The sequence below is a fragment of the Cebidichthys violaceus genome, unplaced genomic scaffold (assembly GCF_023349555.1).
Source record: "Cebidichthys violaceus isolate CVI_PGR_0920_01 unplaced genomic scaffold, fCebVio1.0.p SCAF_17, whole genome shotgun sequence".
NCBI classification, from domain to species: Eukaryota; Metazoa; Chordata; class Actinopteri; order Perciformes; family Stichaeidae; genus Cebidichthys; species Cebidichthys violaceus.
The window spans coordinates 8,632,777-8,659,341 of record NW_027176340.1 but is presented as its reverse complement, the minus strand read 5'-3'; the positions used below and the strand labels follow the sequence as shown (position 1 = coordinate 8,659,341).

The 26,565-nt window shown below is 40.9% G+C and overlaps 1 protein-coding gene across 3 annotated transcripts in view; it reads right to left on the bottom strand.

The window, feature by feature from the left end:
* The window catches only part of slc12a5a (solute carrier family 12 member 5a), a 150,759-nt gene that overhangs the window by 85,532 nt on the left and 38,662 nt on the right, over positions 1-26,565 (bottom strand). The window contains exon 1 of one of the 3 annotated variants that reach the window (XM_068712478.1): positions 10,254-10,567. The exons of the other annotated variants lie outside the window; for them this stretch is intronic. Coding sequence (XP_068568579.1) covers positions 10,254-10,308 — 55 coding nt within the window. The 5' untranslated portion in view covers positions 10,309-10,567. Of the gene's footprint in view, positions 1-10,253; positions 10,568-26,565 lie in introns of those variants that run through there. 3 annotated transcript variants of the gene reach the window in all.

Sequence of the window (26,565 nt, the reverse complement as noted above, 5' to 3'; positions counted from 1 at the left end):
AAAGGTTTAGCCACCCAAATATAAACAGCATAAACACGTTTCAATCAATTAATAGATCAGTTGACAGAAAATCATTTTTAAAAATGTCAATTATCAGTTTATTGTTGATTTTGTCATTTTTGTATAGTTTTTAGTTGAATATTTATATATTAAATGTTGAATATTGAGTTTTGGACTGTTGGTCAGACAAAATAAAACATAAGATACTGTGGGACTTTCAGACTCTGTGATTGGAATTTCTTTAGTATTTTATTGTCGAAATGTTTAATTGATTAACTCTCTTATTTGTTTTATATTAATTAAAATATATTCGGACGTTGCAGCCCTAATGCTGTAACTCCCAGCCCCTGCTTAGCTTGATAACATTAAAAGTCCATAAACTCTGTCCACTTTAAAAAAATATATTTAAGGGTGGACATGACCAACACCGGATACTTGCTCCACTGATGAAGAAAAAATAGTTTAAATGTCTGAATCTAAGATGAAGGGAGGAGAAAATCATTTGAATTTGCCGTTATTTCTTCCTCCTCCAATGTGTCCCTGGCTTCCTCTGTGCTCCCTCTGCTTTTAGGAGTTGCCTCATTACTTTCACTTGTTCATTCCACTGCGTCAGTAATTTATCAGGGGTAATGTTTTCATCATCAAAGCTGTAGCATTTGCATGATCTGAACTTCAATCTGTGCACTGAAGTTCTCATGCAAAAGCATGATGTTGGTGCCGTGCCCATCTGCCTCATTAGCAATTCCAGTCCATCCCAAACATTATGTGTGTGTGTGTATATAGCGAGTCCACTGCTGGCCAGAATTAGTGTCCTGGCGATGAAGCAGACTGTGAGGGATTGATCCCTCTCTGTGCCCCTCCCTCGCACCCCTACACTGCCCAATTACAAGACTGTGTGTTTGATTTTTGTCCAGGCGCTGTTTCTCGGTTCTACAGAAACCTCCACCGCTGGCCTCGCGGTCGCCTTGCAGTCCCTCTGCCCACTCATACCCTCCAATTAAGCCGCTTTCTAGTTTAAAGACACAGCAATCCCACAATGCCATGCTGTACAACAGAGGATCCTCCCACACACACACACACACACACACACACACACACTGGGGTTTCCACAGCTGAAGCTGTACGTCCACATCGCACAACCTCACACACAATAACGAGTTTCTCCACTGCTGCTGGCTGACTGACTTCGATACCAGCGGTTTTCTTCTACAAGTCCAGCTGTTTTTATTTGTTGTGCCAATATTAGCATGCACATACATTAACAGAGATCACACGCTTATGTATGAGAGTCACAGTACACACACACTCATGCTCAGGGCCAAGCACACACGTGACGGCAAAGCGCATACTGCATAACAACTACCATTAAGATGAAAGAAGAAAAACAAAACTGTTTTTCAGTTGGCTGGTGGTTACCTAGGCAATTAAAGATGGAGCTGAGAGGATTGTTTAGCCTTCCTCAGAGAGACGGAGACGGAGAGAGTGCCGAGGTAACGCGTGAGCTTGCAAAGAAGGCAACGTGACTTCTCTCTTCGCTTTGTGAAATGCAAAAGATTTATCCACCAGGGAAAGTCAATTTCAATACCGTAGACATCCGATGAAGGTGAATCTACCACATCAGCGATTTACCTGCAGAAACAAATGAATGGCAGAAGAGAAGCAACCCTGCTGTATTGTGTTTGTCATGTTTAACCTCGATAGAAAGGGTTCATATTTAGCAAATATATGGAACGTTTTCAACAGACCAGACTGTAACCATGGTAATCCACATTACCTACTTGGTTATTTTTCTCTCCTGAGCCGATGGAAAACAGCTTGATATAATGGGATGTAACCAGGCTCTGACACACACACACACACGCACACACACGCACACACACACACACACACACACACACACACAGAAATGTAGTAACAGAGGTTCTTTGGCTCTTATTTTCTCTCAAGTGACAGACCATAAAGTCTTTGTGTACAGAGTTGATACGACTGATTGTTGTGTTACACAGCCGAGCAGGTATCACGGTTCTGAGGCCGGTCTCAACCACACACCAGCTAAATCACCGCAAATAGGTATATGAGTGAGAGCAAATCAATACGGGGCTTTTCATTATGGTTCCATCTCCTGGTACAGGTGGGTTCACTGTAATGTCAGATAAAGTGGAAATTGGAAGACTCATCAAGGACTTGGGTCTCTTCAATAACGAGCCGCAGGAAGGCGAGGATGTGTCACCAGCATGGAGCGTGAGCCGTCAGTTCCACTGGACTTGTTTTGATTTACTTTATCTGCTGTGTGCAGATTCGCACACGGAGCTGCACCTGAACTGAATGGATTCCTCTTGATAAGAAACTGCAAGCATTCAGGGAAAGCTCACATCTTTAAGACCAGCAGATAAAGTGTTTACTTGTCAGTTTATAATGCTGTAGCATATGCAATGCATTCAAAAGAGTTGTGTTTTGATGTTATAATCTACTTTAGCTGTTTTGAGCTGCATGTTGACGATTATATTTCGGCCTCCTCTTTCATGGATTTCTGAGTATTAGAAGTGAAAGTGGTGAACTTGGAAAAAAAGGCCTAAAAAGACTTAAACTTGACGCCAAGCACGGCTTCTGTTTAAACACCGATATTATTGTGACCCATTGGGTCCGCAATAACAACTACCTGCACTAAAATGATGAAACACATCAACAAACTAAATGGTACAAAATCAACATGGCAAATAAATAGCCCAGGTTTAAAGACTGATGAAGGTTGTCAGTTGTAGATACAGTACACTGTGGTCCTGAGAAAATACTTATGCTGCTTATACTTACATGTGCAGCTGGTGTCTGTCTGTTACTCACAATACTTTAAAATACTTTATAGCAATTTTAACCTTGCCTTTGTTTGTGGACCATGCTACGAGCAATAATACATTGAGGGTGATGATCATATATTTTGATAATATGCCACCTTTTCCTCATCTTGTGATTTTTTGTTTACCATTTGTTTATTCCTACTTTTCTTTTTCACTGTAAAATTATATTACATATATATTTTTTCTATTATTAATGACTATATTCTTTATCAAAATTGTCATATTTGCCTTGTATTCATTATTCTGCCTTCATGAAAATATAGTCTCACTCTATTCTTATGTATTTAAACTGTTGAAATAGTTTGACCTGTGGAGTTGTCTCATACAGTAATAATGCAGAAACAACCACAGAGTTCCAGTACATTGTTATAAAAGAGAGAGATGACGTCGGTTCCTGTGTTCAGCTTGGTTGAGCTTCTTCTGGCATGATTCATCTCTTTCTTTCCCTTCCACTGACCTCCTCTTCCCCTCCATAAAACCAGCCATCTATTTCTCTCCGAGACCATCCATCCATTTGAAATCTTTTACCTCAGAAACCCTTTCGCACCCATATGCTTCCACCGCTGGTTTTATAGCTGTGCACAGAACTAACGTAATCAACGTATTTATGTGTTCCAAACGAAAGGCAGTGATTCTGCTTTCGTCTTTGAGTCTAACATCCAACCAAATGCAATTAAACTACATTTATATAAATGACACTGTGGATAAAATACTTAATAAAGGAAAACATGTAGTAAGACAGAAAGCGTATGACTAATAGTGGTCTCTTATGTGTGTTTTTGTGTGTGCATGAGCCCCCCTGCTTTTCATCAGAACAGTATGAGTCAAGCTTTGGGGAAGCAGAGCCCTTCACTGCTGATTATACACTCTCCTGCTTTTTAATTGACAAAACAAATGAATGAATACCCGTCCATTATATATGGACACCCACTTCTGATGGTAGCCATACTCTAATTAGCAAGAAAACCAATTAATCTGCCCCATCGTTACGTAAGCCTTTGTATCCATGTTTCATTCATATCTACCTTTATTAAATTCAATTAAGTATACGTAATTAGAATCTACATTTGGACTTCAGGAGCCATTTGTACGCTGGCGGTTGGTACGCGGATGAAAAATAGCTCTGACTCATAAGCAGGTGGTTTTTGTGGCCATGGTATTGGGCTAGAAATAGAGCAAAAAAATAGCTAGAACATCTAATACAGGAAAAACTGTAATGCAGTGGACAGCATTGTCCTGCTACGTCATTAAATTGGGTTTATTTTGATAATGACATTTTATTATTTTTAAACAATAATAAAAACTAAATTATGTTGTAGGCCTGCTTGCTAAAATATGATGGGCATAACTGAGTAAATTTCATAAAAACAAATACCAAATGAAATAAAAACATAAAATAAATTACAATTAAATATATAAAATAATAGCGGTGGGTGTTGTAACAATGCCTTTAAACACACATTAATCTTAGAAAGATGCATTTTACATATGTACACATTATTACTAACACACTATGGTTCAGACAATTTTCTGGTTGACATAGCAATAACATTATTGAACTTGACCTACACAGTGCTGTACTGCAGGCTACAACAGGCCTATGTGTCTGGCTACTCATGCGGAGATGATACACTTTAGCGCTAAGCTACTGAAAATGCATGTGCAGCCAGAGAGCTACCTTCCCAAGTAACAAGTGCCTGTGGTTCTGTATTAGCCAGCAATCTCTCTCACTTACAGTGCATTTCTGCTCTCTCTCTCTCCATTCACAGTGGATAAGTCGCAGAGCGGGTAGACAGAGAATAATGACGTTGAGCGTGCACAACAACTGCCTCCCTAGGAGAGGTCCCCGGGGAGCATTTTGCAGTATTATGCAGTCAGCCCTAACTAAAACATCATTACAACCATATTCACAGCCTTGACCAAGAGTACAGACTGGCTGGAGAGAGGGGATGGATGGATGGATGGATGGAGGGATGGATGGATAGATGGATGAATGAAGGGATGAGTGAATGGATGGAGTGGATGGATGGATGGATGGGTGGAGGGATGAGTGAATAGATGGAGGAGTGGATGGGTGGATTGATGGGTGGATAGATAAGTGGATATGTGAATGGCTGGAGGAGTGTATGGATGAAGAGATGGATGGATGGATGAGTGGATGAGTGAATGGATGGAGGAGTGGATGGATGAAGGGATGGATGGATGGATGGATGGATGGATGGATGAGTGAATGGATGGAGTGAATGGATGGAGGGATGGTTGGATAGAGGGATGAGTGGAGGGATGGATGGATGAGTGTAGGTGGATGGATGGATGGATGGATGGAGGGAGGGATGGATGGAGGGATGGTTGGATAGAGGGATGAGTGGAAGGATGGATGGGTGGCTAGATGGATGGATGAGTGGATGAATGATTGAATGGATGGATGGATGGATGGATGGATGGATGGATGAGTGGATGGATGGAGGGCTGTGACTAATAAGTATTTTCATTATCAAATAATCTGCTGTCTAATTTCTCAATTTAATCTGTAAATCATTTGGTCTATAAAATGTCTGAAATCAGTGAAAAATAATCGTTATAATTTCCCACAACCCAATGAGATGTAATCAAATTGCTTGTTGTTTTTCAAGTTGCTCGTTGTTTATTTGACCAGCAATACAAAACCCCCCAATCATTCTGTCGACTGTCATATATAAAACCCACACAAGTCACCTAATGAGAGGTTGGAACTAGACTAAATTACTAGTTATTAATTATTTTTTTGTCATTGCATCTCTTGATGGATGAATGGATTGGTGATTATGTAGATGGAATGACGCCATGGTTTAATAGTATTGAACACAAACATCTCCAAATTCAGTTTGGTTCGACATCATGCACTTCACAGATGTTAACATTCATTGCATTTACCTGCAGGACAGTAACACTGAGGCCATTGCCTTCATGCTGCTTACTCCGGTACAAAATCCAGTCATAAATACATAAACGAGCAATGTGAAGCTCCAATGGGGCTTAAACACAACTACTGATACTGATCAAACACAAATCTGACAGCAAGCGAAGTGAAAGTTATTAAACAGTGGGACATTTGCCTTTTGTATTTAAGGCAATAATCTATTTTTTTTTATTAAATTTGTATACTATGTATGGTTGGGATCTTGTCAGCAATAGCAATTCCATGTGTTAACATTGTTAGTGGCGGAGTCCTCCGTTCCCGAGTTGTATTCAAATTGCTTTCAAACACACGAGGGATTCACATGAAATGAGGTGTGTATGTAATCCAGATTTACCGTTTGTAATTTCTCACTGATATCGGCCTCACTGTTCCCTTCCAACGCCGTATCAGAGCTGTGTAAAGTAGCTGTTGCTGCTTCACATTAAAAGTGATCCACTGACTTTTTGTCAGTTCTGAATATTCTAGCGATCAGCCACAGTAGGCTGTTAGAGGAGGAGCTGCAGGAGGACGGTGTTCTCTGCTGTTAGAAAACTACTCGTTCCAGGTGCAGTATGGAATTAAATTGCGGTTGCGCTTCTTATTGACCGACTTCTTTATCTAAGTTTGTTTGGCTGCACTGCAGTTGCTTGTGTATTGTATTTCTGACAAGACGTAGCTGCTCAAGGTGTGCTCGCTGTACTGATAACCAGCACTTGCTATTTTCACAGTAACATTAGGTGTCGCCAAATAAACCAGAAATGAACTATTATTTTCCATTGCAACTAATGTCTCCTCACTTACTGTATACAAGTATTTTAGTTCCACTACCCTTTACAGTAATATTTATGTTTATATATATATATATATATATATATATATATATATATATATATATAGTACTATGAGTTTTTGTTTGCGTATAGCACATGTTGATAGTACATGATATTTATAGTTAAGTACTTGTCTGTACTATACATTTGTTCTTGTACTTATACTACTGTGACACCCTTTCTCTGCATAGGATCAATAAAATGTAATCTAATCTAACAGAGGCAATAATCTTTGAAATGTTTTCTAAATGAGACTCCAGACTGTGATCTATGTGGACTGAGCCGGCTACCAGCAGTTCGGCTGACCTGCTGAGCTAAAGGCCATCCAGGCAGAACTCATGAGCAATACTCAATTATGCACACGTTACGAAAACTACTCACTCATTAAACTAGAGCGAATAAACTGAACTGACACGGTAATGAGAAACTGAATATATAAATGAAAAACTGCAGACAGCGGCAAACATTTGGAGAAGTAGCATGAAATCACTTCAGCTTGCTAACAAGAACCCAGAACAGCTCCTCTTAATGCTGCATTATAAACAATGAGTGCTCCGACTGTCCGAGCAAACGTTGTTGACACTGTAGCTCATCATTGTAACGATGACAGAAAACTTTACACGATTCAGAAGACGTAGCAAATTTGGTACAATATGAAAATATGTAAATTCTCCAAATTTAAACAGCAAAAAAAAAAAAAAAGAAACTATGACTTTCATCTCAATGTGACCTAAAAAAATGTGCCGCAACATCCATCATTTTAGACCTGTCAAGGAAACAGCTCTTCACTTTAAGTGTCCATCATCCTGCATCACAACACCTTTCAGACAGTAACAAGACATGTTCTGCCATCAAACCCCGTCTGTACAGCAAATGGTTCACTAAAACTTTGCCTTCCCTTCAACTCGTGATTGCGACCTACCTCCTTGCACCGTTGGCTAATCTGCAGATAATTAACAATATGGTGGGAGAGCAATATGACAACAATATGGAAATCTGGCCTTGACTCAACATGCATCCGCTTCTTGCCTTACAACTTTTTTTTTAAATTTATCTGAAAATTATACCTTTCATCTTTTCATGCTCATAAAAAAAAAATAAAGATGCGCAGTGCGAAAACACACCACTACAAACACACACAAACATCTCCACCCTGAATGCTGTGGGTAACTCTCTGCTTTCCTCTCCCGGGCTGTGACCCAGCCATGTAATGAAGGCTATAAATCAGCACCTTGGACAGCGCTAGGCAGCCCTCAGCTCCTGGATGTACACACTGCTGGAGTCAGGCGAGGGAGTGAGTGGGGGAGTCGCTTTCAGCACCGGGGGAGAGCGGACAGCGACAGCCTCTGACATTCCTACTGTAAAGAGGCGAAAAGCCTGCACAGTACTGATGACTAAACAGAGTTATTCAGGTTGTTGCACAGCTAGCTTAGCAGGCCTGTGATTCAGATGAAAGGGATGAGGGGGATGGATATGTGTGTGTGTGTGTGTGTGTGTGTGTGTGTGTGTGTGTGTGTGTGTGTGTGTGTGTGTGTGTGTGTGTGTGTGTGTGTGTGTGTGTGAATGAGGTCCTATCCTGAGAGATGCTGCTACTGCAGAGTGACAAAAAGAGAGAGGTAGGGAGAGAGTGACAACAGGAACAGAGAGACGTGTTAGAAGTGGGAGGAGGTGGTGGTGGTGGTGGTGAGCACTTATCTGCCTCTCTTGAGGGTCCCAACATGGTTCTTTGTACGTTACATGCAAAGGTTACATCTATGCATTACCCTGGAAAAGGGACAGCGTGACGAATGAAAGAGTCATCGACATAAAGGAGGTGAGGCGATGAGCTACGACCACACAACACGCGTCTCACACACGATAGCGTGTGTCTCAGTATGTACATGCGTGCTGACTTTAAAACTCCATTCTGCTCACGCATGTACGTATATATGTAAATGGGGGTGGTAAGTAAAAGGTAGAAGCACATACAGAGACAGTATTCTGCGTAATCTTGTTAGCTTAATGCTTCCGCATGCTCAGTTATGTGGCTTTATGGCATGCTTGGTAACCTGCCCTTGATGGTTTCAATTCGTCGTACTTATAAACGGGGTCATGCTTCAACCCTGTCGCCGACCTCTTACAACCGCTGTCCGTGCTCTTAGCGCTCCATTGTAATCCCCCCCACCCCCCCACCCCACACACACTCACAAAAAAAAAAGAGATGCCTGCATTAAGTTAAATATTCATGTTCCCAGCACTGGTCTATTTTTATCATTAAGCCCTCACAGGTAGGAGAAGCAGCATAGTGACTGTTCTCTCATCCGCAACCTGTCTCTCCAGTGCATCCCTGAGAGTCCTGACAACAACAAGGAGATTTGTACCATAGCGCAGAACGGGAGACATGAAAGGGTGAGAGAAAAGCTGAGACGAATGCAGAGAGCAAAAGGAAGAAAACGAGGGCAGTGAACGAGAGAGCTGGGCCTTGAGAGAGTGAAAGAGAAAGAGAGTGAGAGAGAGAGGGAGAGAGAGAGAGAGGGAGAGAGGGAGAGAGATGTGTGTAGAGCAACGACAATCCTCAACATATAGCAGAGGAAAATAAAATACTGCTGGTGTGCAGCTCCTGAAGAATTATCCTCGGTTCAAAGGAGCTGATGGGTTTTAGAAAGGTTGCCAAACCAAACATATGTGGGACTTTGACGGCATTCATGACTTCATGAAATACTGTTCCAAAATGTGCAGTGCCTGTCCCTTGCAGTTAGAAGAACAGGTTCAATTTTCGTCTGGGCCTGAGAAGGTATGCGCTCTCTGGTGAACAGCCGGTATACTGTAAGAGCACTCCTAACACAGCTCTGCACAAACCAGCAACCCACAGGTTTTCTCCAGAAAGCCTGCAGAGACGGAGGACTGGGCTGAGCGATGGGGATTGGATAGAGGGCTGATTTTGACAGCTGGGGGCGACGGGATTAGCAGCAATGGTGGCTCTGTATCTGTAATTCCGAGTGGCTGTGTGTTCATGCTAGCGTGTGTGTGCGTGTGTGTGTGAGCATGCACATGCCCATACTGCCTGTCCACCGAGTGCCATATGTGGTGGGAGCATTTACGTTTGCCGTGAAGAAGAAATGAACCGGACGGCTGCGCCGAAAAACGTTCTGTATTGTGCAGGCGCAATATGCATATTTGATTGTCTCTGTTTGTGTGTGCGTGTATTAGTGTGTGTGTGTGTGTGTGTGTGTGTGTGTGTGCTGGGCAAAGCTGTAATGCCTTTACACTAACCATCCACCGTATGGAGTGAGCCCATTACTATTCCTGTCACAACAGCCTTGCAGTAAGAGCAGCAGCAGAGGAAGCAAGCAGGCAGACCACTGTACTGTGCTGTAACACTCACATGCACGCACACACACACACACACACACACACACACACACACACACTTCGCCTTCCAATGACTTGCTCACTCCCATCAGTGTAAACCAAAATTGTGCACGGTGTGTGTGCTTTACGAGGCATTTCATGTGCTACATGTATTTATTCTCCCTCTGTGCGTGGGCAGATGTACAGTATCTATGTGCCTTGCGTTGCCATATGAATGCCCCTGTTTCTGCATATCTGCTCATGTGTGCGCGTGACTGCGTGACACATCCCATCACTCACCCTGGCTTTGCGCTCCCCCGTCTCCCTCCTCTGTGTCGGTCAGGTTGTTAAGCATCCCGGCTCCTCTACGGTACTCTTCTTCTACTGCGGAGCGGTGTCACCGATCGAGCTGTCGGCGGCTCTCCCTGCGCTCCACCCACTGTGATACGGCTGCAGAAATCGCGGGGAAGCAGCGTAGAAAATATGCCAGCCGGATCCTCCTCGCTCCGCGCTGCCCGTAGGATGCACGAAGAGAGGCAGCAGAAGAGAGAGAAGGATTTTTTTTTTCCTCCCTCTGTAGATCCTCCTCTTGACGTCTCTTCTCCGCTGGCTTGTAAGCGTGACTCTCTCTCTCTCTCTCTCTCTCTCTCTGTTGCTGCCCCCCCCTCTCTCTCTTTCTGTTGCTCTCTCTCGCTACATGAGGAGGATGAGGAGGAGGAGGGAAGAGGGAAGCTGCAGGAGTTTGGTGATGATGGAACGCCTCAAAGCTGCACACTTGCTCTCTCCCTCCTTCCCTCTTTTCCTTCTCTCTGTCTTTTTTTTTCTTTTTCACTCCTGATCTCGATCTCTCCCACTCACAGATACAGAAAAACACTCACTCTCCCCTGGTCAGATAATGATGCTCAGTCACTGTAGCTGCCAAAGTGATTGCACATTCAAGCAGTAGTGTGATTACTTCTATATCTATTTCTGCCCTCCCTCTCTTCATCGCGGCTGTCAGACACAGAGGTGATTGGGGAAGTGCTTGATGTTGTTAAAGAGAGAGCCGGCATTAGCCTCGCCGCTCTGATGCTTTCTGTCCACACAGGTGCATTATGCATCAGCTTTTTCTCCTGACAGCTTTGTAATAAGCCGCCGCGCTCACTCCCTACTTTAATGGCAGATGCAAATAGAGCCTCTGTTTCCTTCAAGGGGTGAACTAGCACTATCGACATCATCTGTTTGCAGTTATGATAAACATAGAGAGCCATGTACTCAGACACACTTCTAAAAGACACGCCGTATCAGCAATACAGCCATCAGTTTGGTTTTGTATATGCGCAAATGCAAAACAGAGCACGGTTCTTTATCTTTTTCTTTTTACGTTTGTCTTTTAATCCGCCCTTTGGAGTGTAAAGATGTTTCAGGTTGCAACCGAGCTGCTGTATGGTGTCGGCACAGCATTGAAGCCTCACTGTCAATTAGGCCGTTCTCATTTTGATGCACGCAGATTCATTTTGATCTGGTACACTGTGTACCGTGTGCAAAGAAACGTGTGGAGTGTGGAGACGCCCCGCGTGCATGTGTTTCAATGTGTGTCCCGGCGGTTGTGATCCCACACCAGAGATATGAAAGCAATTAATCTTGGTTTTAGTCATGGCAGCGCTGATGCACAGAATAGATTTCCACAAAAAGAGAAGGAGGAAAAATATAACGGCACGCTTGGCTCCAGTGAATAAATTTATTACCCATGTCTCAAACAAAACTGGTTTTGTCAAGGTACAATTACCTTGACAGAGAAGAACCAATGCCTTGACACTTGGCGATACGTTTCTCTGCTGAGCTGTGTGCACAGATATATTTCTCTCTTCGTTCATTAGTACTCACATCAGAGCCAGCAGTTTGTTTGTAACAACAACAGACAAGCACAAATTAAATTATCCACGAGGGACGAGCCTTTACATTCAGTTCAGTTGTGTCCTGAATAGCCTGCTTATCACTGCCTGATGTTCATTATACTAAGCGTGGTTTCAAGCAAGCAATCTGATTGGTTAAATATGCATGAGCATGACATGACATCATGCTGATACATTCTCCTGGTTCACTGGTTACACAAGCTTTTTGTACTCGTTTTTTTTTATAGGTAAACAACTTACTATACTACATGTATACTACATGGATGTGAATGTGCCTCACTCACTGAGCTCTCATGGTAATGTGCCCACAATCCAGGTAATGAGCATTGCAACCTAGCTTTGAGTATAAATGCTGTGGTATGTGGCATTGGCCAATGCTATATAAAAGATAAACATAAAATATGTTAGGGTGAAATAGATTTGCAACATCATGTTTCCCTAAAATTACATTTTGTTCCCAATTTGGACCTGGCATTCCCAGTTTTAATTGGCAACATGGTTGGCTCATGCGCCAGAGACAATATTTAGGTCTGGAAACAGGTTTATTGACATTGTGCCTCTAGAAATGATTGTACCTAGAGTGTGGGCCTGTGCTTTTTAGGCAGCCAAGTTCGCATCCTCCATATTCCAGATAACTGTACAATTCACAATGCCACTCAGTCTGTGTTAAACTTGATGAACAAATGATGAAAAAGCTATTTAATCTGACAACAACTGAGCAAAACCGACTCAAGTACTGCTGATACACTGATATCCAACACACCCTTTTTAAATCAGGTGATCTATTCAAGCTTTCAATGCACAGGTCACTCCACTGGTCTACCTCAGGTGCTGCTGCGACACTACAACACTGCATCACAGCTGCAGCTGCGTACATTTAATCAGCCTACATCCATTACAGCATCCAACTGTACACTTAAACGTCCCCTAAAAGAGTGGTGGAGTGAGGTTAGCATCACTACCAATCTTTCTCTCTCTCTCTCTCTCTCTCTCTCTCTCTCTCTCTCTCTCTCTCTCTCTGAGCAGGTTTAGCATAAATGTCACAGCCTGGACACCAAGATCATCTGTGCAGACTCTGAACTCACATATTAATGTAGCTGTTTCATGTGAGCTGGCTAAACAAAATGAAAACATATTTTTCCCTCACATCCAAACCAGCTGACGTTAGCTAACACACTGCCAAATCACTGCAATATTTTGATTAAGGGGGTCGGCAAGGAGCCAACTGCAAATTTGTGTAATTCTTACATTGTTGAGCAATGTAATGTTTTGTTTGACAACACAGACCTTGAAATAGGGCTCCTTTATAACGTAGTGTGCGAATTAGGATTTTCTAAATCAATAATACTTGAAGGGCTGATGCATACTGCCCATGTAACAAAATAAATTCTCTGCTGATTCACTTATGATGCCATCATATAATGCCGGAGCGTTGTATAAAGCTATCTTTTATATGATCAGTTGTTGAAATAGTCCCTGTGCTGAGCTTTATGGGGGAGAAGAAGGGAGAGGACGGGGACAAGGTGGTCGATACATCACCTAAATAGAACAAGGGACAGGTGAGAACATGTACCCATCAGGCAGATGGTGGCAACGACATGCATTCAATTCACAACGTCTGCTCACCATTTTGAGAAAGTGGTGTGTTGCATTCATCTGCCAGTCACCACCGCCTTGAACCAGTCAGCCGGATTTTCAGAAACAGCCAATGCAAAACCGTGACAGAATACATTATGGCGTCTGAAATAGAACAAGGGTTTGGACCCAAAATGGGATGATTTGACATCGAAATAGCGTTGTCTTTGCACCATTCATGCCTTTATATGTTTGGTAACGAGAATACATCGTGCCTCAAGGCAATGACAAAGAGGAATGTACGAGGAGGACGGCAGACAAGCACCGAGTGCACTGGAGCAGAGGGACCTGTTGGTACTGCAGCTGTTTTCCAATAGAGAGCAAGAAGAATCAGAAGGCCCACCTCTCAAAACCAAAGGAAATGCACTGATAAGACTAGCTGGAGTTATAACAGAGACACTTATAAAAGTCGATGTTAGAATGCATTCTTAGTCACTCCAAATGCGAATATTATATTATAATTTGGTGTGAACGCAGCATTAGATGTAATGTTCGAGAAAGTTATAAAAAAGTTACTTCAAGCTACAGCAGTTAAAACTTCGACACGCAATGCGATTTGTAATGTTTTCCATCCTGGGAGTTACAAACAGAAACATATTTAATCAAGTAGAGGTAAGGTGGCTGGCTTAAAGAGCGCTTCAAATAAAATAACATTTAACTATATTATCCAAAAAAGGAAATTCATTAGTCAGAGGTACAAGGCGATGTTATTGTGCTGTACAGTGTGGCGAGAGTGGTCTGTTTCACTCACAAGTCACTCCAAGGTTTCTGGAGACAAATTCAATTACTACTGTTCATTTTAGGTTGTTTTTTTTCCTTATTTGGTTCAATTCAAGCCATCAGAGAGTCTAATGAATGCCATTCAAATGGTTCTGTGGGCACTATTCTGTGCATGCACTTCTGACTCACTCAGGCATCTGCAGACTTTCTTATGACTTGCTGACAACTTAACAGTGTCTTGTCTACAAACAAAGCCCTGTTATTGGATTAGCACAAACCCTTACACCACTCAGACACTGCCAAAAGCAACTCTTCAACGGGATGGGAGGTTGAGGCAGTGAAAACTACAACCATAGTAGATGCTTGTCATTTTACAATGATACTAAAATTGGGACCTTTCTTCCGAGTACCTGTGTGTTTGAGAGAAAGCGTAAAAATACAGCCTAGGGGCGTTGTCAAAAGCCAGAGTCGATGAAAAAATGAATAATCTGGTGTAGATACTACAAGGTTGTGGGTTTGGCAGCGTGTGCCCGACAAGATGAGGAGACACAGATGGAAAGAGAGCCTGTCAGAGAGACAAATAAGAGAACATTATGACTAAATGTGTGAGTCACAGGTTTTCCTGAAGTTGAACATGTTATCTGTGCCTGATTACATGCGTGTGAGCCGGCATTCATGTGTGAACATACTTGTGTGCAATTTCATCTGCGTGTCGTGTTTTCCTCAGTGGAGTACTTCTACTACCAATTAATCACCTTTCAGAGAACAATTTTCAAAAAGGTTTTTTCGAAACAGAAAGGCTACATTTACATTTTCAAGGGGTTCGATTGCAGGCTCATTTAAATGTCATGAACTCAGAGCTGGAACGGGGAAATCTTTGTTGAGTAATGTTTTACTAAATGGAACCATGCTAGGTCATATTGACCTGGTCCGCTCTCCTCAAGAGCCTACTAATGAAGCAGGACAACTTACACACTCATAATACTTTTAATGATGACAGGCCATGGTTAAAAAGATATTTAATTACGGGCCTGAGCAGGGCTTGCTGACCTGTTGTGACCTGGGGATGGGAAAGAGATGAAGGAAGGGTGCTGACCTTCAAGAGAAACGGATGTGAGCTATAAAACGAAGACAAGATGCAAAGCTCACGTAGGATTTTGGGCAAAAACTGTAAGTTTTCTATCTGACTTAATGAAGCAATGAGAGGGATTCAGTGTGCGATGGTGCATGGGGCAAAGCATCTGAGATGATGCTAAAATGGACTGTACCGTCCACTAAATCTTGAATCATGTAATAAAGTAATGCAGGAATGAGTCTTAAAACCCCCAAATGATCATTAGCATTTTTGCACTTCCGGTTCCCTTGTCTTAAAGACAATGTTTTTTTTTATGTTATTTTGTTTGTTAGATGGCTGAAATAAGGACTGTGGTTAACACAAGCAGTATAGATTTTAAAGTTTTGTTCTACAACATAATATATATCAGTAAATACCCCTCTCGTGATTTTTTAAGCTTTTACGCTTCATAAAAAAGGGGGTGGCTAACAAGTGGTTAAATGAGACTACAAAACGTAATCATGCCGACTCGTCTTGTTGTGTTTACTCATGCTCATTTGACCATTGTGTAGTTCATTAATAGTCTAACATTAGCGTTTTTCTTCTGCTGATTGCATTCCCGCTTTAAAAACCCTAAAAGTGGTGTCCATTTCTGAACATCTGAAACGTGTAACTGTCGTAAATGTTTGTTTGCCACAGACATTATTTTCTGCATTAATCCAATGGAAACATCCCATTGGCTTTTTGTCTATGGAACCAGTGCAATGCTAACTTCTCTTAGAAGAACTACAAAACTTCCTAGCACCCCTATTTAAAGTACAGCACAAGCTGAAGCTAAATAAACACAGGACATTGATGAAAACTGATACCACTTTGTCTGTATGGCAAATATGAAGCTAACGCTAGCAGCCGGTTAGCTTAGCTTAGCATAAAGACTCGAAATGTGGAGAAACAGCTAGCCTGGCTCTGTAACACGGTATATGTCGTGTAATAGTGTAAAAATGTCATGTGGTGGTCTAACCAGGGCTACGTACCAAATATTTTTTCCAAATAATATTTCCTAAAGTCTCCACTGGATCTTGGTGACGAGTCTAAACTTTGCTCCCTTGTTAGACAGAGAACAATTTTTTGCCGTGATTTAAATGTTTTACTTGTTTTACTCAATGTGTCCAGTGTGAGCCATGTCAAAGACACATTTCCATTGCCTTGTGATGAATAATAAAGTTTTTTACTGATTGTTATGATAACACATCATGTACACATCATATATACACATCATGTAAGGATGCTTACAGGATGTAAGTGGAAATGCAAAGGTCCAAATTACAGGAATTAAATTAAATTAATAAATCCCCAGATCTTATACATTTTGGAGCAGCTCTAGGTATTTTGTAGGACATATAGAGGTTATGTTGCTACACGTTGTCTCACTGTACAACAGTGAGCAGCTCAAGGAGCCTGGGTTGTTAAAGGATGAGATAGATGAAGAGGACAACCCCTTCCAACCTACAGTATATAGCAGAGACTTGTCTCCTCGTGTGTTGTGGTTTCTTGGACTGCTGCCAGATCATTATGGTCTGTCTGAGCACCTCCAAACGTTGACAAGGGCATGCAGCATTTTACAGCCTCCAGCAGCCACAGAAAAACTAAAGCCCTGGCCTGGACACGGAGTTAAACTTCAACAGGACAACAAACGATACAAAGAGAAGACTAAAGATGAACTACAATCCTCAGGAAGTTTGAAAAAGGTGGTTATTTGGGACTCATCTCCAAGTGTAAGGCGAAAGGAGCGTCAAAAAGTTTTGAAATGAAACGGCATCCATAATATTCAGACTGAATATTTTGAGTGAGAGGAGGCACTTACACTTAAATAATGCAACACACCGGCTTTCTTGATCTGTCAAAAAAAAAAATCACAGCCAGAAAAAGGCTCAGTCAGCATTTGACACATCTAAGCCACCAATTTAATCCCAAAAATGACGACGAACAGGTTTGTGTTCCCTTCACACAAACACAGCACTGGGTTTACTTAGACATTTAAACAATCATGCTACATGTGTAGATTCTATAGATCATCTGCTCAAAATATCCCTCGTAAGTCAAATCTTTATTCTGCTGCGATGAATCTAATTGAAGCTGCATTGTAATAAATAATGCATTTTGGTTTTCTGTCTCAGCCATTTCAGGAATGAAATATGCAAACATGAAAATTACTTCCACAAACATAAAGGGAGGCTGCAAAGAGAGTGTTATTGCAGAGCCATGGCGAAACAATTTCAGAATACAGTTTGTTAGCACAATACCCAAGCCCTGCTGTTGATGAGTTCAGCTCGATTGTATTTCCCATGTGTCTTATTCTCTCTTCCTCTCAACTGTAAATCTGATCAGGCTCTGCTCAAAGAACTGCTTAATATCCTCCTACGGCAAGCCTGAGGACAAACACATACATGCATGCATGCACACATGCTAAAGGGTACAGTTGTCGGTTGATTTGTATGAAATTGTGTTGGGATGGGCTCAAGAAAATTACATGGCAACTATATGAATGTAGCCCTGGTCTCCTGAGAGGTAATTTACAGCAGGCTGTGGACAATAATGGATGTTATTCAGGAGAGGCTGGGTGGATTCCATCTACTGCTGTTCATCAGTTAACCTGACGCTGCTAAATCAAATAAGTTTACACCCAGTGTGTACATTCTCTTTATTGAATCGACCCGCTTTTCTGAAATTTGTCCTTCAGAAGACTAATCTAATCACATAGCTTCGTCTGTTGGGAAAGGCTGATTTTTGCAATATGAAAGAAAGTTCTCTGGTCGTCATTAACAAACGTGAGTGGGAAACGTGATGGAGGAATGAAGGGAAAAAGAGAGAGTAGAAATCAAGTCAGCACAATTGCGTAAAACTTTTTGAAAGCTCAAAATCTGTCCCCAGACCTGGTTAGCCCGGGCTGATTGGATACTGCTACAACAACATAGCATATTGTTCATCAGAGCAGAGAGTCTACTGCATGTGTTTTGTGTCAGAGATGTGTTAAGTGTTAAAACCTGCACGGCTGGCAGAACCTCTTGGCCCTCAGAGGGGCTGTTGAGTAATTAATCTGAGAATAGCCGGGGCAGTCCTGAGAAACGAGCCCCGTCGACTGACAAGGCTTTGATTGCGAGAAAGGCATCTGAAGATGTGAGGCAGATTCTTGTAGCCTCTTCAGTAAAGAGCGAGGAGATCAAAGTGGTCTGGCCCTGTTCCGACGCAGCAGAGCCGGGCTTTTGTTTGCTCTAAACATGTTTTATCTGATGAGGCCTGCTGGCCAATCCCAGAGCGTTGTCTTCCTAATCGCCTAATCTTTCCACAGCAGCCGCTGCCTCTCAGAAACTAACAAATACTGAGGTCATCTATTGTAACTACATGCTGAGTGCGTTAAAGGTAGTGTATATGTGTACTGTAGGCATAGACAGATGTGTTCATGCATATGTCGAGGACAGTTACATTTAATACCAAAGAAATCAGACGAAAGTAAAAGCAGCACAAAGCTGCAAGCTTTTTGAAGTTGTTATATAAGGGACAGAGCAGGCTGCAGTGCTAATAATGATAGACTTATAGCAAAACCGTAGCATTGCTACTGTATAGTATTTGTGTTTAATCAGTCATTTGATGCATTAGTCGGAGAAAACACTGTTACGTTCCTACAGTATCGCCATATCATCCTTCGTCCTATCATTTGAATGTCACACAATACATTCCTGAAGATGATTTGGTGAAGTGACCTTCGAAATCAAAGCCAATATTATGATCATGAAGACATAAAAGTTAGCAGCCACAGACTAATCAATCAACGTAAGGCGCAGAGTCGACTCGAGGTGAAGGAATGTTCACATCTCTCCTTTAACTTTAAATTTGGCTCGTTTAGAGTGTTTTTCATTTCCAAAGTGGTTTATTCAATCACTCTAATACCCTTATGCATAAGAGACGTTAATTACAAAAGTGCAATTATTACATTTGTTGAAATTCATAATATTATTATATTTTTATATATATATATATATATATATATATATATATATATATATATATTAAACATTAAAGGGACACTTTGACATTTTTAAACCTGGACCTTATTTTCCTGTTTTTGTGATTAAGTGACTAATGGGGACACCTACTTTGTCAAAATGAGCTAAATATTAAGCTATGACATCGAAATTCTTTTAGATAACACTAAGCTACGTTTACTGTACCCCAGCACAACAAACTCTTTCTCATTGTTGTCCAGCAACAATTCACCTCTCGTAAAACTTCAGGAGGAGACTTCTACTTGAGCGAGACACAATAAGAGACAGACCGGGGGCCTGTTGTTCGAAAGTAGAATAAAGACATCCAGGATAAGTGGAAAAGCCAGGTTGGACAAAGTCTCATAAGTTCATCCTGGCTTACTTGGTTGTTCGAACGCCAAGCCAGGCTGAGGAGGGGCGGCTTTGTCAAGCCAGGTCTAACTAATTTGAGTAAGTGCGCGGCCACGGCTTTCTTCAGTAGACCACAGAGATTGATCACAGATTCACTGATGAGACGACAGGTGTGTTCACTTTCCTCCAATGAACAGCGGATCTGAATGCTGACGTAAGGTGACACACCTCTCATAAAATGAAGCACCGCTGCTGTCTTGAAGTTTGGAGATGGACTGATTAAATGAGTAGTGTAATTAATTGCAAGCACCTTTGCAAGTGCAGCCATTTCTAATTACTGTAATGACTGCAATAAAATCAGATTTGAGCTGGCAAACAATATGAAGGGTGTTTATTTACAATGACGAACACACGAATAGGCCCCAATTATGAAAAAGAACTATCGTAATAGGCTAACTTTATTTATTTTTTTAATTTGATCATGTTTTGTTTTATTTCTTTTTTTAAAATAATAATTTAGCCTACGTGTTGTTTGTTTAAAAACGAGGCCAATGCGTAGCCTTCATCAGAACATGGAATGACTGTATAAAATACATACATTTCTGATCAGCGCAGCCGCTGACTCCAAAGATAAGACAACAGAATCAACTAAGCTTGGTATTTAGCCTGGTCTGGAGCAGGCTAGCTGCAGAGAATAAATCACCATGGTAACTTGACCAGAATAAAGTTATCCAGCTTTCGAACAACCGACTGCAGGCTAAATTCAGCCAGGATAACCAACATATCCCGGCTTAATCCCTTATCTAGGTTTTGAACAACAGGCCCCGGCGGATCAAGTAAAAGGTAAGCAAACCATAATGTTGTCAGACACTTATAATAACAATCTGACCCTGTCAGGGACAAAAATAAGCCATTTTAGTGAATTTACATTGACTGTGAAGAATTGCACCCGTGGATTACATTGCAGCCCGTTTAGCAGCTGCTGGCTGCAGCATTATCCTTCAATACTGGACCAATTAAATAAAAAATACAAATGTTGTCCCCATTAGTCACTTAGTCACAAAAAGGTTGAAAAATGACGGTTTCCCTTTAAAAATCAAATATGAGCGAGCAGGTTAAAATCTACTTCAAGTCTACAGGATGGTGAATATATTTATTTGGGTTTTACTGGCACTTTCAATACTTGGTAGTAATTTCTTATGCTAATTATCTTTAATAAACTTAAATTAGTAAAAGAGTATCACGGATGCTGTATTTGAACTAGTTAGTCTTTGGTTACACAAATGTAACAGTAATCATAAATGATTGTCTTGCATAATATAATGCATTTCACAAAACTGCATGTGATGGAGAACTGTTGTGCATCTAACTATCGTAGAAAGATCAATCAGCGGTGCTGATTATTGCAAATATATATCTAATGCTGTAAACATTGGCCCACAAGCAACAATAAATTGAATGCCAAATTGCAGTATGTGACTGCTTTTAATTTAGAAACGGCGTCAACGTTACATCGTTTGTTCACCAGAGAGCTCTGATTATTCAGGTGCAGTGTCCCGCTCACTGTTTCAGTCACAATAATAATAAAAAAAGGATTCATCATCAAAAATGTCTGTGTTATATGTTATGGTTACTATATGGTATTTAAGAGTGTATAACGTCTGGTGATAATATATCAATATCATATCAGCCTCAGAAATCTAGCATTGGTCGGACTATAATGTATTGTGTCAATCATTGTCATCATGTGCAACACACAGTATCGGGATCGTGTAGCCTTGTGTTGTTGGTTATCTTCCTTGATCTTGCAGCATATGTGTGTAGCTTATCTGAGTGTGTGTGTGTGTGTGAGGGGAGGGAGACTCTGACATCTTCCCACATTAAAAAAGTGAACCTGACAGAACTATTGAGCTGTGGCGGCAGGCAGTCCACGCTGAAACCCCTGAAATGTTAGATAAAGACGTAGCAGGAAGAAAAGCACCAGTGTGATGCACCTTGTACGAGAAAGAAAGAAAAAAGACTCACACTGGTGGATAAGATGCACTGAGAGAGGAGAGATATGTTTCAAGTGCCTTTGGATTGAGTGCTGCAATGTGCCAGTCTATGTGTGCACAGTAGGTGTGTGTGTATGTGTGACTATTCCTATACTGCTTCCTATACATCTCCATCCCCCCATACATCCACCAGCACTGCATTAATTCACCCTTTTTTCTATGTTTTCCATTTAAGCTACTGAGAGGAGGAAGGAGGGAAGACATGACCCAGTTTTATTTCCTCCAAAGAAAACAGACGGAGCAACAGAGGGAAAAAAATGAAGTGAGAGAAGAAGAGGAGTGGGGAGCATCGCCCTGAATGAGAACAGAAAGTAATGAGGGCTCATTTCCATACATGGACCTACATCTTCTGGCTTACTCACAATGATCACCACCCCACTTTGGTCAAACCAGAACAATATCAAGGCAAGCTCCTCTGGAAACGGTTTGCACACAAGACTCATAGGGCAGGATTTACTGAGGCCTTTACGCCTGGTTTTCTACGGAGATGTGACGCATGTTGCTTCTTACACGCTATTCAAAACAAAAAGTAAAGAATTGTGTTAGATTGTATTTAATAACTTCCATATCAACACCACCTTCACCTGCTGAACTCTCTCTCTCTCTCCTTCTCCATCTCTCTGTCTCCAAATCTCATTTAGTCTCTCTCTCAATATTAATTCATCTCAATATGCTTCAATGGCATTAATGTAACAAGGACAAGATTACCAAAGAGTCAAGGAATAATGAGATTATTAAGAAAAAGAACAAGGTACAATTTATGAAATAAAGAAAATAGCTGAATAGTTCTCTCTCTCTCTCTCTCTCTCTCTCTCTCTTTCTCTCTCTCTCTCTATTGTATGTAGAGCAGTAGATATGTATTTTGTGCAACTTTTATACTTGATCTGCTTTTTTGTGTACCATGAACATTTTTACTGCCTCCTAATGCATTCAAAATTACATATGCTAAAGATTATAGTATAGTTTATGAGTATCAGTAAAAGTTTCTCAGATGCAGTTGGCCATTGTGAATATTTTGTTAATCATTTATTTATTATCTGAGCTCAGTGATCTCATAAAAATCCCACCTCTGAACTTATGAGATCTCCTTCACTTGCTCAATTACCAATTACCTGAGAGCACCCGGAGCCCTTTTCGTGGTAAATCTGGCCTATAATGTATACCTAGAACACAGTGATGTACAAGTATGGCTATGTACACACTTGACCTGAATTGGAGACCATCTATACTAGTATACCTAATAATACAAGAGTACATGTATAGGTTTTATAATAAGAAGCACTCCAACATCCCTCAAACGGTGCCTCAATGAGCTGGTACATGATGTCGAGAACACCAAAGTACTGTAGGCAGCTCCTTCCTTGGAGCAACATACTGAAGGTTTTTGTGGGCTGCTCATGTAAGCTGCTTTAGAGCACAGAACATCTGTTTACGTCAGAAAGGAGACACTTGACTGAGATGGAAAGGGGGCGATTTATCCAGTGTAACACAAATCAATGTTTGGTTCAAGCTTCAGAAAAACATGATCAGAGGGATTATCTTAGTAAGGAGCTGGCAGCCATATTTGGTAAATTTTGTTGAAATGAAATGCTGTGGATGTTGTGTTTAAAAATAACAAAGTTTGGGTTTTTTCTGTTTGAATTTGGTTCTGTTGTATAACATTTAACAATATTCCGCCTGCACCAAGAAGGTTCTACAGGGTTATTGTAAAAATGTGTGGGCTGTGAGATTTTTATAGACTTTCTACTGTTGCTGACGCTAATTTTGTACACACACCTACAAACACAGAACCTCTCTTGAGCAGAAAGCCTTTTTTTGGCTGTGTTTGTGGTTAGCTCTGCTTTAATGTTCTAATATTATGGTCCTGATGCTTAGTATTTTGTGATGTCCAGACTGAGACAGGCTTAGTCTAAATAAAACAAGAAGAGTCCAGTTAGTCTATTGAATCCATTTAATGCTCATAACTCACCATATTTTCTCTGTCTGTCTTCACTTAGTAAACATTGGTCAAAAATAAAAAATGTACATTCATAAAAGATGCATTACTTCCAATGTACTTTGGCAGAGATAGTCAAACAGGTGTAACTTAATAATAACTGTGTTCCATTTAGATGTGCCAGGGCCAGGTCCCTGCTAATGTGCATGCTGGCTTACTGGCACACCTAAATGGAATGAAGCCAGAGGCCTAAACATTATGGGTTACACCTGTGTTTCTCTATCTTAAACAAGTCAAATGTCTGCAATGAAAATGGTCAATTAGAGGAGTTTCTAAAGAACAGAATAATTTAGTTGCTAAATCCTGAACATGGGACTTGTCCCCTTGATGCAATGATGTAGAAGTGTACTCCAGGGTGTGTAAGAACATTTTGATGTTAGACTTGAAACTTTCAACCAGCCTGAAATGAAGTTTCTTTTTTAACTCCAGTTTTATTGACATAACTTTTTCTATAATTTAGGGAGGGTGGGAATATGGATATATCAATATATTGATATTAATATTGATTTAAATAAAAATAACTGTAATGTGAAGCGGCTAATTATGCTAAAATTATAGTGAATTAACACCCAATTCTGCATTTTTTTTCTTCTTTTAGTTTATGGTTTTGATTGTATGAGTCTTTAGTTTGAGCTGCTCTTATGAATCCTGTAGTCAGCCTTTCCAGCAATAAGGCTCTGATAAAATAGATGTACTAGAGAAGCACGATATTGTATTTTTGCTGATATTTTTCCAACTCATTTTGGCCGATTGCCGTTGCTGATACAGTCACATACCTTTTTCCACTTAATTGCAGAGAACAGCAGTCTCTCCTGTTGTGGAATTAGCATATATTATTATGCCTACTGGCAGATGCAGACATACAATCCATTGGTTTTCAAAATGTACACATTCACTCGGCCAAACAAGACAACTAGTTACACCTAAAACAGGGCTCCAGACTAACGTTTTACATTGGTTGGTGTACACACATGCCTTTTTTCTTCTTTATGCGCATAAAGCGGGAGAAAATAACACCAGACACACACACACACACACACATACACACACACACACACACACACAGAGAGACAGACCTGTTAAATGTCAAGTTCAGTGGTATGACCAATGAGACAGATTTTTGGTTACATATCTGGAGCCCATACGTGTCATATTTATTTTTATTTAACATACCAGAGTCATATCGGAGGAAATGTTCACATCTGGCCAACATCAATGTTTATTTTGTTTGATTAACAGCCTTTATCTGCATCCCTAATGTGTATTTGGTAATAATAATCTAAACAAAATGATGAGTGAGTCCACCATAAATAAAAGACACATTTTCTTCATGGGAGTTGTTTTGTATCAGAACATTTATATGTTGAAGAACACAACATCAAAAAGTGCAACAAACAAAATATATAACTGCAAGGGTATCCAACCGTACATATTTAGCGGCCAGGTGTGATCTCTGCCTGGTTTGTAACGCACTATTTCTCATAAAAGGGCCACAGGATATGAGGTCCAGACCTGGTGTGCCATCGTTTATCTGCCCCGCTCCTGTGCAGCGGAACAAATTTATGAGGCATGCACAAACAGGTCAGCGATTATGAGACCAGAACTACGGAAAAGTGGCAAATGCAACACACTACAGAACAAAATACAATTTAACCTGTTTTATTGTGAGCAAAACTAAAACATGCAACAATTCTTACTTATTAGATGAAATAATGCCTCACTCGTGATTTTAAAGGTCTTACTTTAGTATTGTTCATATCTGAGAAACCTTTACTTTCATTCATGTGCTTTTTGTGCTATAAGATCACAAGGCCTGCATTCCTCATGAAAGGTCACCTCATTACTGTTCTCACGTTAAGCAATCTGATTTAATTTTATGCCACATTGACCTTTGTTTCTATTTTTGTCTGTTCTACAACAGTGTACCTATAGGCTAGCCCTCACTAAGCTGACATTTCCACCAAAAATACTACACACTGCACTCAGCAGGGGAAGGGGCACTCAGACATTGATGGGGTAGTTAGTAGAGTACACCATGTTATGCATTAAAGCCAGTTACAATCACACAAGCAATTTCCCACCAGACCTTTATGACCAGTGTGGTCACGTCTCCACATGATGTTGATTACTCGACTGGTACTCGGCAACTGTTCAGGCTGCTTCCAGTAAATCATGTGCAGCTGAATGGCTGGTGAATGGCTCAACACTGGGTGCAGCATTGACGGACAGTAAATACTTAACATCCCCAACAACCCTTCTTCGTGGGATGAGGGGAGGCTGACAAAAATGGGAATCGACACTAATAAGGCCAACACTGTTTTGTGTCTGTGTTAGTGCAACGTTGTCCCAAAATAAACACATCAATAGACTGAAATATCCTTTTGAATTGTGTTACTTTTATCCAGCATTCAAATCTTTCTAAATGTGGATTCAAGTACAGAGCAAGTTGACAAGTATATCGAAGAAGATGGCCACTCAGGGCAGGTGACATTTGGTAAGCTTTCTGCCCTTTCATATCACATTTATATCCCCCTTTTCTATTTTTTTTAGCTACTTTACTTTATGTTTTTCATATTTTTGCACCACGATGCAAGGAAGAATTATTACATAATGGAAAGATCTCCTCCAAGATAGAAGGTGTGTCTGTTCACGGCTGGTTTGTTTGTAGATATTTTTAGCTGCTTTGGTCTCCAGTTTTCAGGTACTACTATCTAGTGCAAAAGAAAAGCAGCCAAAGCATTTGAACCACTGACCTACATGCTGCAGAAACAAAGAGTATATCTTGTCCACTTGGACAATATCTCAGGATGACAGGAAATCAAATTGCTCCTTTTTTGCACATGGATGTTTTGTCATTTATTCTT